The 16249-nt window shown below is 47.3% G+C and overlaps 6 protein-coding genes across 13 annotated transcripts in view; 4 read left to right on the forward strand and 2 right to left on the reverse strand.

Annotated features, from left to right (window-relative positions):
• flna (filamin A, alpha (actin binding protein 280)) overlaps positions 1-3718 on the forward strand; it is a 29522-nt gene extending 25804 nt beyond the window's left edge. For all 3 annotated transcript variants that reach the window (XM_053848587.1, XM_053848589.1, XM_053848588.1), the window contains 10 exons: positions 83-235; positions 306-428; positions 507-773; positions 836-973; positions 1051-1166; positions 1696-1828; positions 1891-2067; positions 2135-2353; positions 2420-2617; positions 2696-3718. In XM_053848587.1, coding sequence (XP_053704562.1) covers positions 83-235; positions 306-428; positions 507-773; positions 836-973; positions 1051-1166; positions 1696-1828; positions 1891-2067; positions 2135-2353; positions 2420-2617; positions 2696-2880 — 1709 coding nt within the window. In that variant the 3' untranslated portion in view covers positions 2881-3718. The remainder of the gene's footprint in view (positions 1-82; positions 236-305; positions 429-506; positions 774-835; positions 974-1050; positions 1167-1695; positions 1829-1890; positions 2068-2134; positions 2354-2419; positions 2618-2695) is intronic.
• A 136-nt stretch (positions 3719-3854) lies between these two features.
• si:dkey-93l1.9 (uncharacterized protein LOC562339 homolog) lies at positions 3855-6538 on the reverse strand. Of its 2 annotated transcripts, XM_053849955.1 has the most exons (5): positions 6422-6538; positions 5719-5826; positions 4441-4675; positions 4229-4364; positions 3855-4039 (listed from the first exon to the last, which is right to left on the reverse strand). In XM_053849955.1, the coding sequence occupies exons 2-5, from the start codon at positions 5803-5805 to the stop codon at positions 3958-3960; spliced, it is 540 nt and encodes a 179-aa protein (XP_053705930.1). In that variant the 5' UTR covers positions 5806-5826; positions 6422-6538; the 3' UTR covers positions 3855-3957. The 2 variants fall into 2 exon arrangements, with proteins under 2 accessions (XP_053705930.1, XP_053705931.1); XM_053849956.1 differs by lacking the exon at positions 5719-5826 and having other exon boundaries at positions 6422-6529.
• An 824-nt stretch (positions 6539-7362) lies between these two features.
• On the forward strand, positions 7363-9707 carry haus7 (HAUS augmin-like complex, subunit 7). Its single transcript, XM_053849898.1, has 9 exons — positions 7363-7441; positions 8156-8271; positions 8340-8392; positions 8484-8545; positions 8616-8806; positions 8878-8986; positions 9110-9322; positions 9386-9488; positions 9601-9707. The coding sequence occupies exons 1-9, from the start codon at positions 7385-7387 to the stop codon at positions 9660-9662; spliced, it is 966 nt and encodes a 321-aa protein (XP_053705873.1). The 5' UTR covers positions 7363-7384; the 3' UTR covers positions 9663-9707.
• On the reverse strand, positions 9704-10433 carry mrpl49 (mitochondrial ribosomal protein L49). Its single transcript, XM_053849899.1, has one exon. The coding sequence runs from the start codon at positions 10426-10428 to the stop codon at positions 9901-9903; it is 528 nt and encodes a 175-aa protein (XP_053705874.1). The 5' UTR covers positions 10429-10433; the 3' UTR covers positions 9704-9900.
• Positions 10434-10870: 437 nt separating this feature from the next.
• las1l (LAS1 like ribosome biogenesis factor) lies at positions 10871-12762 on the forward strand. Its single transcript, XM_053850069.1, has one exon. It carries the CDS (start codon positions 11003-11005, stop codon positions 12698-12700), a length of 1698 nt encoding a protein of 565 aa, XP_053706044.1. The 5' UTR covers positions 10871-11002; the 3' UTR covers positions 12701-12762.
• A 342-nt stretch (positions 12763-13104) lies between these two features.
• Positions 13105-15504, forward strand: crebzf (CREB/ATF bZIP transcription factor). 5 transcript variants are annotated; one of them, XM_053850072.1, is made up of 3 exons: positions 13105-13264; positions 13919-14481; positions 14564-14709. In XM_053850072.1, the coding sequence occupies exons 2-3, from the start codon at positions 13964-13966 to the stop codon at positions 14574-14576; spliced, it is 531 nt and encodes a 176-aa protein (XP_053706047.1). In that variant the 5' UTR covers positions 13105-13264; positions 13919-13963; the 3' UTR covers positions 14577-14709. The 5 variants fall into 5 exon arrangements, 2 of the variants coding, with proteins under 2 accessions (XP_053706047.1, XP_053706045.1); XR_008413001.1 differs by adding an exon at positions 15200-15504 and having other exon boundaries at positions 13106-13264; positions 13919-14911; XR_008413002.1 differs by adding an exon at positions 15200-15504 and having other exon boundaries at positions 13241-13390; positions 13919-14911.
• Positions 15505-16249: the final 745 nt, after the last annotated feature.

Here is a 16249-nt window from a genome sequence, read left to right on the forward strand (position 1 = left end):
TCCCACTCTCTGCTCATGCTGGTTTTTTCTCTCATGTTTGGACACACGCTGGACAGTCAGGACCTTTCTCTCTCCTACGCAGGCTATGGAGGTTTGAGCCTGTCCATCGAGGGACCCAGCAAGGTGGACATCAACACTGAAGACCAGGAGGATGGTACCTGCAAGGTCACCTACTGTCCCACTGAACCAGGGAACTACATCATCAACGTCAAGTTCGCCGACCAGCATGTTCCTGGTGATGACTTTTGACTGGCTGGAGTAACGCTATTAAGATTGACTGACCAACCATGTGTCCATCGATACAGGAAGTGCATTCACTGTCAAAGTCACCGGTGAGGGGAGGATGAAGGAGAGCATCACCAGGAAGAGGAGAGCAGCATCGGTGGCTAATGTTGGCAGCCAGTGTGACCTCAGTCTGAAGATTCCTGGTGAGTGAAGTGGCTTCAGAAACCTCCACCGCTTGTATCCAAGTGGAACCTATCTGACAGCCCTGTCCACTGTTTCAGAGATCAGCATAGCCGACATGACGGCTCAGGTGACCAGCCCCTCCGGTCAGGTCCACAAGGCCGACATCATGGAAGGCGAGAACAACACCTACTGTATCCGTTTCGTCCCCACCGAGACCGGCGTGCACACGGTGTGCGTGAAATACAGTGGGATGCACGTTCCTGGAAGTCCATTCCAGTTCACGGTCGGTCCTCTTGGGGAAGGCGGAGCGCACAAGGTCCGGGCGGGCGGTCCCGGATTGGAGCGAGCTGAGGCAGGAGTTCCAGGTTTGTGTGTGGACAGTCATTTCTTTACAGCAGCAGATCTAAAATCTGTGACTCGTTCGCAGCCGAGTTCAGTATCTGGACCAGAGAAGCAGGTGCTGGGGGGCTCAGTATTGCTGTGGAGGGTCCAAGCAAGGCCGAAATCGCCTTTGAGGACCGCAAGGATGGTTCCAGCGGCGTCTCCTACATCGTCCAGGAGCCAGGTGCGACGCAGGTGGAGCACACACGGGGCACAGCGTACGCATCTGCTGACGTTCCCACGGGGTGTTTTCTTCCACAGGGGACTACGAGGTCTCTATCCGCTTCAACGACGAGCACATCCCCGACAGCCCCTTCGTGGTTCCCGTGGCTTCACCCTCAGACGACGCCCGGCGCCTCACTGTTGCCAGTCTTCAGGTGAGGCTCTGAGAAGAACACACATCCGCGATCACACCAACCAGGCCGCAGTATGCTACCTACAATGCAGCAGCTGGGAACTACTTTTTTTAGTCCACTTCTAATTGAGGTAACGCAGTGGAGTCAGGAACTGAAGGATCTTGAGAGGAGCAGCTGCTGCATTGCTCGGTAGTGAAAGGGCTTCTGGGAAAAGAAAGGACTGTGTGTGTTTCTCGTGCCTTATTCTAAAGGCTCCCAACAGCCTGTCATGCAGGGAGCTAAAGGGTTAAAGAGGATTTCTGTGGGCTGTGTTTACACCTCAAATCCAGATCTTACTTCTAAATTTGAAGTAATTTTGACCGAATATCTCAGGAGTATTGCAGTGACCTTGGTCCAGTGTGAGGTGGAGCGTGGTGCGGTAGATTTCAAATACTTTCTCTCAGACACTCCTCTTTAGCCCTGTTAGTGACCGCCAGGTAAGGTCCTCACTGAGGTCAGCAGGGGAGGTCAGATGATGGTGATACAGTGTCGAGTGTGTGTTGTCGAGCAGGAGTCGGGCTTGAAGGTCAACCATCCTGCGTCGTTTGCTGTCAGCCTCAACGGGGCCAAAGGTATGATCGATGCAAAGGTCCACAGTCCTTCTGGAGCGCTGGAAGAGTGTTGCGTAACTGAGATCGATAAAGGTAAACACACCCAGGTCAGTCTGTTGGATCACGGTGCTTCATCGCCTCTGGTGTCTGCGCAGACAAGTACGCTGTCCGCTTCATACCGAGAGAGAACGGCCTCTACCTTATTGATGTGAAGTTTAACGGAAGCCACATCCCTGGAAGTCCTTTCAAGATCCGGGTTGGAGAGACCAACCAGTCGGGAGACCCTGGAATGGTGTCTGCTTATGGTTCGGGGCTGGAGGGAGGCACCACAGGTAGCTGATGGAAGGTGGAGGCTACACCCTAGGTCATTGTCGTCTGACTCACATGTGTCTCTTTTAGGAACTGCGTGCGAGTTTGTCATCAACACCAGCAAAGCTGGTGCTGGGGCTTTGACGGTGACCATCGACGGCCCCTCTAAAGTGACCATGGACTGTGTGGAGTGTCCAGAAGGCTACAAAGTCACTTACACGCCAATGGCTCCTGGCAACTATCTCATCTCCATCAAATATGGAGGCCCGTTCCACATCGTTGGAAGCCCCTTCAAGGCCAAGATCACAGGTGAGAAGCAGTGTTGGAGTCACTCACTGTGGTCAGGGAGTGACCGTCTTTTCCGCTTCGCTGCAGGTTCCAAGCTGGTGTCCAGCCACAGTATGCATGAGACCTCCTCTGTCATGGTGGACCCGGTGACACGGGCCATCTGTTGCTCGCAGCAGGCGCTTCCTGCGCAGTCAGACGCCAGTAAGGTGGTGGCCAAAGGCCTGGGCCTGAGCAAGGGCTTCGTCGGACAGAAGAATAACTTCAGCGTGGACTGCAGTAAAGCAGGTGTGTGTGAACTCCGGATTACCATCTGGATCCACAAGTCCTATCAGGTCGCCTAAGATCTGACGTCTCCTCCCACAGGTCGTAACATGCTGCTGGTGGGTGTGGACGGCCCCAAGGTCCCGTGTGAGGAGATCCTGGTCAAACATCTGGGCAACCGCATGTACAACGTCAGCTACCAGCTCAAAGAGAAGGGAGAGTACATCCTGGTGGTCAAATGGGGGGACGATCACATACCCGGAAGCCCCTACCACATCACTGTCTGAAGCCCCTCACCAACCCGCTCCTGTCTTAAGCCACATACATACACCCCACTGTTAACTAGAGCGAGAATCTAACCCTTCATTGTTTACAGCTTCACACCCATCACACAGACAGGTTCACATTTCCGGTTGTTTTTAACTATTTAATGTCAAGACATCAAAGTGTGTGTGTGTGTGTTTACCTGGCGCCTAATGATATTGAGCATGACCACCTGCTTCAGTCTCCCAAAGATTAAACCCCGATCAAAGAGTCTTCCTGGTCAGCACCCTGACGATAGGCAGAAAAACACAGTGGCTGAAGGGCATCACGGAGTGTAATCTCAGTCCTGACCTGGCTCACACCAGCATTTGCCTCGCTCAACTTTACCTGCTGATGTCCAGTTTTAAGCACTGCTGCTCCCTCAATCGACGCAAGTATAGATTAGATGTGAGAAATGATCCCTGGAGATTATCAGGGCGAAGCGCACTAGTTTACTTTCAACAACACGCTGCAGCTACGAGGACGCCCAAACACGAGAAAGCATCACACTCGAGCCGACGCATTTGAAAATGACAAAAAAAGGGAAATGTTAATGAAAAAATCTGGACTCACGATGGACGCCGAGGGTTAGTCTTTTAAAACCATGACCAAAAATGAGTTTTGCTTTGTTGCTGTGTTGGTGTCTTCAGCCCCCGCGACCCCCTACTGCCCAATTCAGCTGGCTTTGTGCATTATCGATATCTTAGAACAAAAAAAAAAATAGTCCTGAATTAATAAATAAAGGCTTTAAAGTGTTTGTAAGACAGTATTTTGATACACAAATAAAGTTGTTTAGTATTTTTCTGTCAATCAAACTTGTGTGTTTATTCTTTTCACGTTTATTCAGCACCATACTAAGAATAAATGCTAATAGTCTGGTCGGGTGCGCCCTCTGCTGGTCTGTGACGTTATTAATTTTACAGCCTCGGAATTCAGACTGAAAAAGCACAATGTCCGAGGTCAGCATTACACACAGATGTAATAAAAAAAGTGTTTATTAACATGTGCAAACTCTGCAATGAGTCATGAAAATAGTAAAAGTAACATTTGAGAACGTAACATCAGTTGCTCCCAGTCATGTTGTGGTCAAAAGTGTCACTGGAGATTTGAAGTTGTGGTGTTTGGACGATCGCAGATGGCGACCTGGAAGATGGAAGAATAAAGACTAGCATTTAAATTAATTCTCATTAACTTGTTAAACTGGTGCACACAAGGAAGCCGTCGATGTTCAAGCAAGCCAAATGTTTAGATTAGGGGTTTAGATTAAGAATATAAGTTTTACGAAACCCTTTATCAGCCATAGTGAGCAAGATAGTTCCATATTTTTTTTACCCCACTGCGTGGCCCTCGAAGCCCATCGCTGTGATGAAGATGTTGATGAGGACAGTGAAGAAGACGAAGAGTGTCGCTGCATTGTTCATCCTGTTCAACTTGGCGTGTTTCCTCACGTCGTTCAGGTCGTACTTGACTGCAGAGGGCAAAGAAGCGAGTCACGATCAATCGTTTGACTTCTCAGTTTCTCAGTAGCTGCTGACTTCACGCACCTATAAAGACGAGCAGCAGGCCCACAATGACCTGCAGCGTGATGGACAACGACAGCAGGACGATGAGGGGGATGTAGAAGCGGTACTGCGGCCCCACGTACAGAACGGTCTTCAGCTGAGAGGAGTTGGCCATCAGCAGGGCCACATCCAGCATGCTCTGGGCGGCGCTCTTTTTAGTGGCGTAGTGGTTGATGTTGATGGGACGGAAGCGCTTTTGGGGACCACTGGTGCCTGCCTGGACCCGAGAACACAGCAGACACATCAAAGACTCTCTTGATCAATGACTATCAAATCGCACTTTAGTGTGAATTGATTAACAAAAACATGAAATTAACTTATGGTTTTATTAATAATTATTAATAATAGATTCTTTTTGTAATTTATAATTGTACAGCAGAGTTAACTTGAGATTGATAACGCCCTTTTTTCTGTTAAATGTAACTTGAAGAAAAATGTATCAACACAGTTTAATCTGTTATAGAAATGTTAAACACAGAATCCATTGACAGCTCTAATAATTATTAACATAGTTCATGAAGCTTGTTAAAGAATTTATATTTCAAATGACAACTAATGAAACCAATAAATACAATTTAAAAAAAAACAATATGATGAAACTTAATGTGATATTTTTTGGATACCTTTACAAAAAAAAAGGCCCAGGATTTTTTTCCCCCCAGAATGCAACATTTACATTACATTTATTGTACACAAATAATTTTACCGAGGTTAATTTAAGTTTAAGCATCATTAAAAATATGATCAGCTTCACCTTCACCCTTCACCTTCTTCTACCACTTATCCGGGGTTGGGTAGCGGAGGCAGCATTCGGAGCAAGGAAGCCCAAACTCCCCGGTCCGCACAAACCTCCTCCAGCTCTTCCCGGGGGATCCCGAGGCGTTCCCAGGCCAGACCGGAGACATAATCTCTCCAGCGAGTCCTGGGTCTTCCCCGGGGTCTCCTCCCGGTAGGACATGCCCGGAACACCTCCCCAGGGAGGCGTCCAGGGGGCATCCGGATCAGATGCCTGAGCCACCTCAACTGGTTCCTCTCGATGTGGAGGAGCAGCGGCTCCACCCCGAGCTCCTCCCAGATGACCGAACTCCTCACCCTATCTCTAAGGTTGCGCCCAGCCACCCTGCGGAGGAAACTCATCTCAGCCGCTTTTATCCGCGATCTCATCCTTTCGGTCACTACTCAAAGCTTGTGACCATAAAAATATGATCAATAAATGGTAATTATAAATAAATACAAGTAAGTGTCTTGAATGAGTTGGACCTCTTCAGAGCTGAATGTTGGGCCACAGGGAGCGGCACTGACGCAGGAGATGACTCCTCTTGTTTGACACCCAGCCAGACACAGCATGTCAGGTCAAAACCCTTCTTTCTACAAAGTGAAATGAGTCTCTTATGACGGTATTATTTTCAATTAAAAAAACACATGGCGTGAGGATGTTGATGCTTCTGAAGGCACCTCAGTTACCGACAGTTGGTTCTCAACTCAGTGACACAACAGCGTTAAAAAGCACATGGAGCTCTGGAGTAAAAGGCAGAGTTGTAATCCGTCATCGTTGTCGCTGGGGAGAGAAAGCTTGTGCACACAACACCCAGGTCAGATATTTTCCCAGGCTTGTACAATCCTGTCACACAAGTAGACCAGAGCCAACACCTACATGGTATCCCTCCGAAACACTGAGCCTTTATTGATCGCACAGGTTTCGCTTTAGAAGAAGAGGAAATCCTGATCAATGGTTTACAAGGAAAGGACTGACAAAGTCATTCTTTTACCCCAAACAACTCACCGTTTTCCCCTGTCACATTCCCTTCCCTTTCTCCTTCTTTTGTCAAACTTTCTTTGAGCCTGGTTCTAGCAATGTTTCTGCTTCGACGAAACAGTGATCTGACTCCATTCTACTCGTCTCAACAACTTGTGATTTGGGGGTTTCCTCTGCACATCTGGAGCTCATCAGCAGTTTTCGTACCTCGACATCGCAGAGCTTGTTTAGAAGGATTTCTTCCCCGTTGAGTCGGTGCTCCGTAGCCATGGTGTGGTATGTCCTGTCCCACTGATATCCCTCTCCAGCCACCCGTCGGTGTTGATATGAAGAGAGAGAGCTGGAGGGAGGCGACAGGACAAACAAGCCCAGCAACTCCTCCACTTGCATCTGGATCCTCCCACTACATGAGTAACACTCTCACAATGGACAGCTTCATCTGCTCCATTTCATTTCAACTGTTTAGCTTTGTTATTTCACAACTTTCTTCTTTCATTTTTTTTTTTTTTTTTGTGTATGTGAATTTCTGCTCTCCTGTAGTTTGGATTTTCTCCAGCTACTGAATTTCTACCAAGAAAAATTGGTTGGACTTGCACTGATTTATTGGTCATATAATCGAAAGGAGAACGCCTTTCCTGCTTCTGTGGAGTGGGCATCTGTGAGGGAAAGGTGACAGGAAGCAAACATTTCCTGCTTCAAAGCCTCCAGTGAATTTTGACAACTGCAAGTTTAATTTCACAATATATATTTCCACATGAATTCAAATCCGAGGAATGTGTGAAGTAATAGTAAAGGAATGTTCTTTTTAAATAACTGAGGAAAGGAGCCGTGAAACTAGGCGTTTTACCCTTTTTAAACATCTAGGTTAATGTGAAATAAATAATGTGACAAAACAAAGCTGCAAACTTTTCAATTAAAAAAAACTTTTTGTGGACAATATTATCATTCAAGGATCATCAAAAGTCTTAACAGGTAAAATAAGGGCGCACACTCTGTTTACGTACCTTGCAATGACGCTTATTAATTTTATCTATTTGTAAACTTTACTTTACCTTGTTGATTGTTTGACTGGTTTAACGGAAGCGTTTGTATTAGCGTGTGTTAACCAGCAGGTGGCAGAATTGCGTGGCGTTGTTAGATGAAAAGGACAGCAAAGAAGAAAGAACAAACATGGCGGGGGCTTTGAACGAAGCGGGCTTAGCGCGTCAGGTCTTCTCTGCTCTGCAGGTAAAATAAGCCAAATATTTCTTTTGAGGTTTGTTTGTGATCTAACTCCGTTCATGTAGGTGTAGTCTGGGCCGCTGTACATTGATTTTAATTACTTTCTGCGTCTAGCTCGTGGCTGTCATCTCCTACAAAGACGTTTTTTCAGCAGTGTTATTATTTGCTGCCACTACGTTATGGTAGCTAACCATAGTTATACACTACGACTGCTGCTTTTCTTGTCCGGTCTAGAATTAGAACTGGTGTCGACTTATAAAGTGAATAGTCTACATGTAAATTGTGGGTAGTTTGATAAACAAATGAGTCCGATGACTGTTGTGCTGCATACTTACGTTTCAGTCAACAGCATTAACAAAACATTAACAAATAAATACATAAAAAATACAACTATACTATATAATAGTGCAAATGATGCATCTAAGTATTAATATTTCATGGGGCAATTGCTATTTAAATGTTTTTTTTTCCAGTCTACAGTCATTTTCATTGACTTTCAATGGGAAGATTTAACAGGTGAAGACCTTGGAAAAAGAACCATGGGCAAACTGTAAAAAAGAAATGATTTTAAGGGAATTGGTGGATAATACTGAATCTTATATGAATAAGGTTCAGTAGTTTTGCGGATATATTTGACTCCAACTTCATCAGGGACTCAAGTAAAAGGAGCACGTGCTGCTGGGATTGTATAAACTGGTGTTTGTGTTGTGGTTCCTCTAGGCTGCGGCCTGTCCGTATTTGGAGCGTCTAAATCTTCAAGAATCAGTTAGCATGCTCGAGCTGCTCTGCTCTCCGTCTGAGCTGCGCACTGCTATTCTGACATGGCTCTGCAGCAGGTAACACTTGTGTTGTCTCCATCATGCTCAATATAAATAACACCATTTCCTGTCTTGGTCTCTCACAGCATCCACCCGAAGATCGACGCGTCAGGAAAGGACCAACAGACAGTGATGGAAGGTGAGATGTAGCTTTGAGATGCAGGTTTGTGACAGCAGATCATACCTAGTCGTGAGCAGTATTGCACGAGCTTGTTTTGTGCTTGAAACAGAGATGGCGGCTCTTGGCCACGAGCTTCTCCTCTGCAAAGAAAACGACATGGCGCTTATCAGAGTAAGATCCAGTGAGATATCATGTGCTGTGTGGTCTGTTTGTGCTAAAGAGTGTATTCTTGTGAATCTAGGGTGACTCGAGTCCTCGTCAGCAGCTTCTCTTCCTGCAGCAGCTGGCCAGCCTGGTTCTGGACAGATCGGACCCAGATGAGTGCAGCGTGTCCGCAGACCTGCTCATGAATGAGCTGTTCAGTGCAGAGAACCATCCTCGCCTCTCTCAAGTGCTGGAGCCCACGCTTGACCCTCGCTCTGAAGATGCAAAGTACACGCCTTTATATGGTCTAGTGACATCATATACGAGGCATCGTCCTCACCCCACACTGTTGCCATCAGGTCCTCACACAAGTCCAACAAACTGTCAAGCAGCCGAACAAGTGCAAATGAGGATGTGTCTGACCTGCTTCAGTCCACTCGCTCAGCTCTGGAGCAACTCAAATCAGAGGTGACAATGCACTGTCTTGGCAACAAAAACTCATTTTCCAAATCATCCGCCATCTTTCTCCTTGCTTTGCATCACAGCACCTGTCGGCCACCCTGAAATATGATCATTTTTAAATGTTGACAGTGCGAGTTCCTGAGCAGTGACCACCACAGTCCGCCGGTCTTCTCTCCGAGTGCGCTGCACGTGGCAGCAGATGACCTCCAGCAGCTGATGACCACCTTCTCTCACGTCTATGAGACGGAGCTGGCCACTTGTTGCAAAAGAGACCCCCCTAAGTTTGACGCAGAGATGAAGGTCTTTCCCAGGGTCCACCAACTACTGCAAGCCTGCCTGATGGTACTGGTACAGCAAATCCTGCTCCAGCAGAATGATGCATGTCGTGTCTCTCGTCTTCTCCAGGATCTGGAAATGCTCAGCCAATTATCAGAAACATCAGAGTCCATCACAGAAGACATAAAGCAGCTACCTGGTCCCGCGTCACGAGGAGAGGAGCGGACCTTGTGTAAGGAAAATGATCATGACTGTCATTCAAGACAATTTGAAACTATCACGACTAGTATAACCATATATTTGCAAACGTCATGACCAGATCCTTCTTTTGTTCCCCTCCCCAGCTGAACAACTGTTGGAACTCTCCAAGCGATACACAAAATTTGTGTCCCAGCTCGATTCCTGAGCTGGGCTGCCAGGTTTCTCTCCAATAAATAGGTTCTATAGTCACATTTTGACTTTAATTATTAACAGGACTAAAATCAAAAACAGATTTTCAACATAATGTGATTATTCTTAGTGAACGTTCACTCATTAATATACATTCTGTCAGTGGTTTTTCAGGGCCATTACAACATTTATTGCAGAATCCATCATAGAAATATTTGCACAAGTATCTGTGAGCATGAACCATGAGTGTCCCTTCAGAAGCCTTTCTCACTCAGCCACTGCTTCAGTTCTTTGTCGTATTGACCCTTGACCTTTAGGGTCATGGTCACCTCGTTGACTTGCGTCGGCAGCTCCTTCCCCGTGACGTCTCTGAGGAACTCCCTCACGTCCTTCTCCAGGGCCCAGATATCGCCCTCCACCTTCCGCACCAGCGTCATCCAGCGGTTCCCGTGGGTCAGGTCCGTGTACACCGGTATGTTGTGCATGCGGGAGCGGCGGATCATATAGGGCAGATCCGGAGGAGTGTCCGCAGGGGGCGTCCAGCCCGAAGGTGTTGGGCCAGTGTGGCGCGGTGGATCGGGGACCCTTGAGGCGGGAATGAGGCGCTCGACGAACTTGTACTCTTCCGTCGACTCGACGATCCCCGGCGTTTGCGCACTCGGCTCGGTGGTGCAGGCGGGTCTCAGGCTGGTAGTTGCTCCGGGAACCAGGTTTCGGAGGCTGAAAACGCCTCGGAGTGGCCGCAGAAGCGAAGCGGGTAGGTGACAGATGCGCGCCGCCATGACGGAAGTGGTAATTACGTCACCGGATGTCTCAAGTATTTCTGTTAGCTACAGCGACCCCGTCTGGTTTAAATTCGTGCACGACGTTATCGGAAGAAATAAAACGCAACTCCATATATTATTCGCTGTATTTATTTGAGTGTATTCAGCACTATCAAAGGTCTTTTTCCCAGTTCTTCCTCACTACACCCCACTCTCACTACAGTTAGTTGAAGTGTTATAGTTAAATATTGGATTGACTGTCGAATAGGTTCAAAACCAGACATCAAAACTCTTGTTTCAGTACAAACTTGTTTTCGATCATTTCAATATCCATAGTGGGGGGAAAAAATGGGGGTGAGACCACTCCCGAAATCAAATTACGTGCTGGATAATGACCTGGGCGCGTTTTCCATTCCAGCCACACGGGGCAGTCATGAGCACAATAGTTGGTTGTCCACCACAGAAGAAACGTCAAACAATCGTTAGCAACGCGTTTTAGCCTTTAATAGCTCCGTAGTCGTTTGGTCGAAGAAGCGCTTCTACAGCTCCTATTGGTTTTGTACACTCGCTCGACCGTGCTGTTCGCCATAAAATGAAGAGGAAGCAGTCGGAGAAAAGGCGCCATGTGGTGGCGTGGCTCAACAAAGCTGAGTGGGACCAAGTGCTGGAGTATCTGTTCTCCAAAGACGCGGCGCTGCAGAGGTTCGCGCTGCAGCGGTTGTCCGCTTGGAAAGGCCGGTTTGCCAACAGCACCCCCGTGGCAGTGGAGTGCACGGCGGACCTGGTCAGGTGTCAGGTCCTGGACCGCTCCGGGCAGCTGAGCGGAGACGACCTGCTCCTGCTGTACGGCTCCGCGCTGGTTCGCTTCGTGAACCTGATCACGGAGAAGCGGCAGGGGAGGGTCGCCAAGTCGTTACGGTTGCTGGCTGGAAAACTGGACATCCCGGAGTGGGTGGTTGACCTGCGACACGATTTCACTCACCGGAAGTTGCCTTCCTTGAAGTGGTCCAGAAAAGGCTGCAAGGTGGTTCTGGACTGGCTGCAGCAGAAGTACTGGTCCAGGCAGCTGGGCGGAGCGGCCTCTGATGACTGGGAGGCTGAGCTCAACGCAGAGGATGAAGCCGTGGAGCTGAAACTCCAGGAGGACGAGCTCATCGCTCAACAGAAAGAGATGGCGGCCTACAAAACCGCCAGGGAGCTTCTCATATCATTTGAGAAAGAACAGTATGGAAGTCTTCAGGAGCAGAAGAAGGAAAATCAGTGGCCGGCACCTTTTGCCGAGATCAGCTGGATTCTGGGTGAGATTAAGCAGTTTGCATTGGGGTCCAGTGATCTTCTGGTGGACGTTCTGCTGGAGGACGGATTCCTCATTCCCACCGTTGAACAATTGGAAACTTTAGCTTGTGATACTGAGAGCAACTGTTTCAGTGAACCCAGACTACAGAAGCCCTTGCTGCGCTTTTGGCTCCCGCTGCTGAAGACACTCTATTCAGCCGATTTCATCCACCTTCTTCTGGAGAAGCTTTTTGCTGAGTTGAAGCTGCTCACTAAAGAACAAAACCTCCACAGAGTCTTCTACATCTCCGCTTGGATCTCTCAAGTGTTTCTCTGTAACAGCAAACCGCTGAAATTCCACTTTGAAAGCAAGTCACAGAAAAACGCCAGGTTGATGGACCGGATTTTCGTGAACCGCCTCCAGCTGAGATGGCAGCAGCTGCTCTCCGCGTGCCTCGACTCCCCCTGTGCCTGCACTCCTCACCTGCTGCAGTTGGTCCTGGATGACATGGAGCATCCTCTTCCTCTGGAGACGCGACAGAGGTTGCTGCAGCTTTGCAGCATCTACACGCAGACAGGACCCTCGGATGAACAGCCGTCCTCCCAGCAGATGAAGCAGCCGATATACACTTTGGAAAGTTTGCACGAGAAGTTGCAGCTCAGCCGATCATCTGCGGCAGAGTCGGAGAGGAGCAAGTCCTTACAGGAGCACCAATTCACGCCTCACCTCGCTGAAAAGGCCAAGCTGCTCCGAGGCTCCCCGTGGCAGGTGTGTGGAGATAAGGTCCAGTGGAAGCAGTATCCTCTTGGTAAAGTTCCTGGGCAGTCAGATGACCCTTCCTCACTCATGGTGGAAACCTACTCCACGATGACTGTGATCGACCAGCCGGTGGAGCTGGAGAGCGCGGCCCCTCACATGAACCGAGAAAGCTCTGTGTTATCGAGAGCGACTGACGGCCCCCTGTGGAGTCACAGTGACGTCGCCAGGCTGAAGTCTGGACTGCAGCTCTTTTAGTCTATTACTGAGCCGTGAAAACTGCAAAACTGTCAAAGACTTGTTCAATAAAAAGACTGTCTGTAGAATGTTCTGAAGGAAATTATTTATATTAATTCAGAATAACTCAAACAAGAATATGATTAAATTTAACTACACTTTTTTATTTCGATGTTTTCCAAGTGTAATTGTCTGTGCAGATAAGTTAATATGTTTAATGTATGTCTATTTTTCATCAAAAACTAGCAATTCATCCACCTGTCTTTATGACTAAACTACATATATTTGCAAAAGTGTACTATAATCTAATAATCATTCACTTTTTTTCTTCATTACTTTATTGTTTATTAGACACGATTAACACTAATGCGTACTTGATACAAGCAAAAGGCTTATTCTTTATTGCCTTTCATTGCAGTTATTAAGACGTACTCGTTCCGTCATCGTAAGTATTGCTTTTATTTTGCCGGATCATAACCGGAAGTGTCGTCGGACTTGGCCCTTTTGTCCTACTCCAGCGCGTTTCCTTGTCTGTGCTCCGGGGAACCCAAACTAACTAGTCTGGGACCGAGGACCTCGCTGAAGGCAAGTGTTTTCTTGGCGTTTATAAGTCAAAGATTCTGATATTCGACAGGACCGGATTTTTTTGCCAAGGTGTTTTTTTTGCTGCGTCATAATTCACGTTCCAATGCCTGCTTCCTCGTAAAAACGGTGTGTACTGGGTATGTGACTTTTGTCGGTTGTGAATATAAAACACAGTTTTACATATAATTATCGGTTATTACACTCGCGAGAAAGCGGCATAATACCACGATAGTTGACCTAGCATAGCATGCTAACGCTATGCTAACGTAACCATCTCCTGGTGGAAGTAGTTCACGAAATTATTTACCATAGGTATTCACCTCATTAAGTCGTTAGTCTTGTACTGCACCATATTAAACTACAACAATACCCCAGTATGTTTTTGTTCCATAACATTTGCGTTAAGGCCCCGCGGTGCTGTGCTAGTGCGAGGCCTGTGATGTGCTAGCAGGCGCGACGTTGGGCAGACGTTTGTCGAACGCACCTCACATTACGTCACAGTAGGAAGTGGAACTTCAATGACACCCCACATTGAAATGTTGTTCAACGTATGGCGATATTTGACTCCGTGTTTGATGAATCGATAGTTTATTAGTTCTTCGTCTTTAGTGTAGCTGCGATCGTTTAAGTGGTTTGTTGTCTTTGTTGTTGCAGAATCCGTAGTCCTCTCTGCTTGTCCCCCCGAGTATTGGCCGAACAATGATGACCCGAAGACAAGCCCGCAACCTGGAGCCTCTGGAGGTGGAAGTGGTGGATGTGCTGTCCACTGCGGATCTTCCCAGTCCAACTGAAAACCTCTCTGAAGACCTGGCAGACACCTCTGGAATTGAGCTTGATGACCTGTTTGGGCTTGAAGATTTCAGTTTTTCATGGGCTCAAGATTCAAAGTCTCCATTCTACGAGCTGTCGAATGTCGATGAGGTCGCCGCCAAAGATCCTGGTGACGACACAGGCCCGTGTCCACCAAGGAAGCCATCAGCGTTGAAGGTCGGGCCGCGTCAAAACAAGAACGCCATCGCTGCCCGACTGAATCGTCTCAGGAAGAAGGAGTACGTCAACAGTTTGGAGAAGAAGGTTGGCCTCATGGCCAGTGAGAACAACATGCTCAAACAGCAAAACTCAGAACTGACCAAAAGAGTGGAGGAACTTGAAGATGAGACCAGGTACCTGCGGGCTGTGCTGGCCAACGAGAGCGTGCTGGCGCAGCTGCTGTCCAGGTTAAGTGGTGTGAATGGCATGAAATTATCGTCCTCGCTTTTCCTGGGCCACGACTCAAACGACCATGACTATGCTTTACAGAGGAAGCGTGTAAAAGTGGAGGAGAAAGAGACGTCGGGTGGTGTGTGTCTGCATGTGGACAAGAACCACATCTCAGTGGAGTTCTGCACCAAGTGTGCAGAGAGTGCAAGCACCTTGCTCAAAATGTAGAGTCAAGTTAGTTGTAGTGTTGGGGCTCCAGTGGGTAACTTTAGAGCGGGGTGTGTTCAGACTGTTGTCCCAGTAAGTGCTGAATGTGCATGTTTTTTGTCACAATGACTTGAGTACACGTTACTGCTAAACCTTGTTGACAGTTTCTTCTAGGTAATGGTTGATGTTCCAATGGGAGATGAGTGGCTTTCTGCACATCTGTACCTGCTTGACTCCATGGTAAGAATCAGACAATGGCCTTTGTCGAGTTTCTCAGCACAGGTGCTAGTCCTGATTCTCATAGTTGATCTGTGTCAGCCATATGCATCATTGACAGATGTAGCCAGATAAATGTCAATGACTTGTTGAGTTAAATATATGAAGGTGACGGTCCACAAAGAGCCAACTCCATTGAAATTCTGTTGCACCAGAACAATCTTGATGAGAAAAAAAAAAGCTCTTTTTGAACCGGCACTGTTTACTGAAAGAACCCTGATTTAGCGCCACCTATTTTTCTCTATGCTAAAGTGATTCTGCTGGTGGAAGGTGAAGAGGCTGGACAAACTGCTTCCTACGTGGCCTGATATTTTTGTAAAGGTAGTATCGGTATTCAATGGTACATGTGACTCTTTATTTTTTTTGTTTTTCCATCCATTGCTGCACATACAGGCTTATTACTGAGAATATACTGCTGCTCTATTCATTTGAGTAATGCTAAGTCTCTGCTTTGTACATATTGATATGCTGACTGAGTTGATAAACTGTAAAAAAAAATGTAAAAAAAATGTTCATAATTCTGTTGAGTTAATCACAAATAAACCCTATTTTCATGACGTTTCAGTAACAAAGATGGATTCTTGTCCTGAACTGTTGATATTAATGCTTCTCCTCTTCTCTCTCTGAACAGCAAGCTCTCGATGGTCTTACTTTTCCTCGGCCATTTGGGTAAAGGCTGGTAAAGGTTGTCAAAGTGAATGAAATCTGTCGTTGGAGTTGCTCAGCAGTGTTTGAGTCGGAGTCAGCAGCAGGGTCTTGTTGACGCTTCCCCCGGCACTTTTCTCACACCTCCACCGTGAAACAAAGCAGTGTCAGTGTCAGACTTTTAAACCATCGTCTTGCTTCAGCTCAAGCAGGCGAGAGCGACGTCGCCAACAACTGCAGCAGCCTGGGCTCACGCTCCAGTTAGAGGCCATGTTTGATGCTAGCAAGTGTCTTGGCCGCTCCACCATTTGACCAATAGCAAAGCTTGGTGTCACTGCTTTGCTTCAGGTGGCGTGAGAATGTTCCGAGGGAACCATCAGGTAATTGTACCAACCAGTGGAAGAAAAAGAATTCAGCCCAGGAACTCTCAGCAGTGGCGTTGGCACTTCCTGAAGCAAGGAGTGGGCGTTCTGATGTATCCAGTTATTAATCATGATAAACATGTGGCTTTGAAATGATTGTTCCAGTCAGGTGGAACCAATATTTATTCTGAAGAGCATTTGTTGCTGAGGACAGATGATGGGGACACGCACTGCTATCATTGTTGCTCAGTAGGTACTGAGAGTACTCTGGTTTCCTTTGGTTCAATGAAAACGT

This window comes from Synchiropus splendidus, chromosome 18 (genome assembly GCF_027744825.2).
Source record: "Synchiropus splendidus isolate RoL2022-P1 chromosome 18, RoL_Sspl_1.0, whole genome shotgun sequence".
Classification (NCBI taxonomy): domain Eukaryota; kingdom Metazoa; phylum Chordata; class Actinopteri; order Syngnathiformes; family Callionymidae; genus Synchiropus; species Synchiropus splendidus.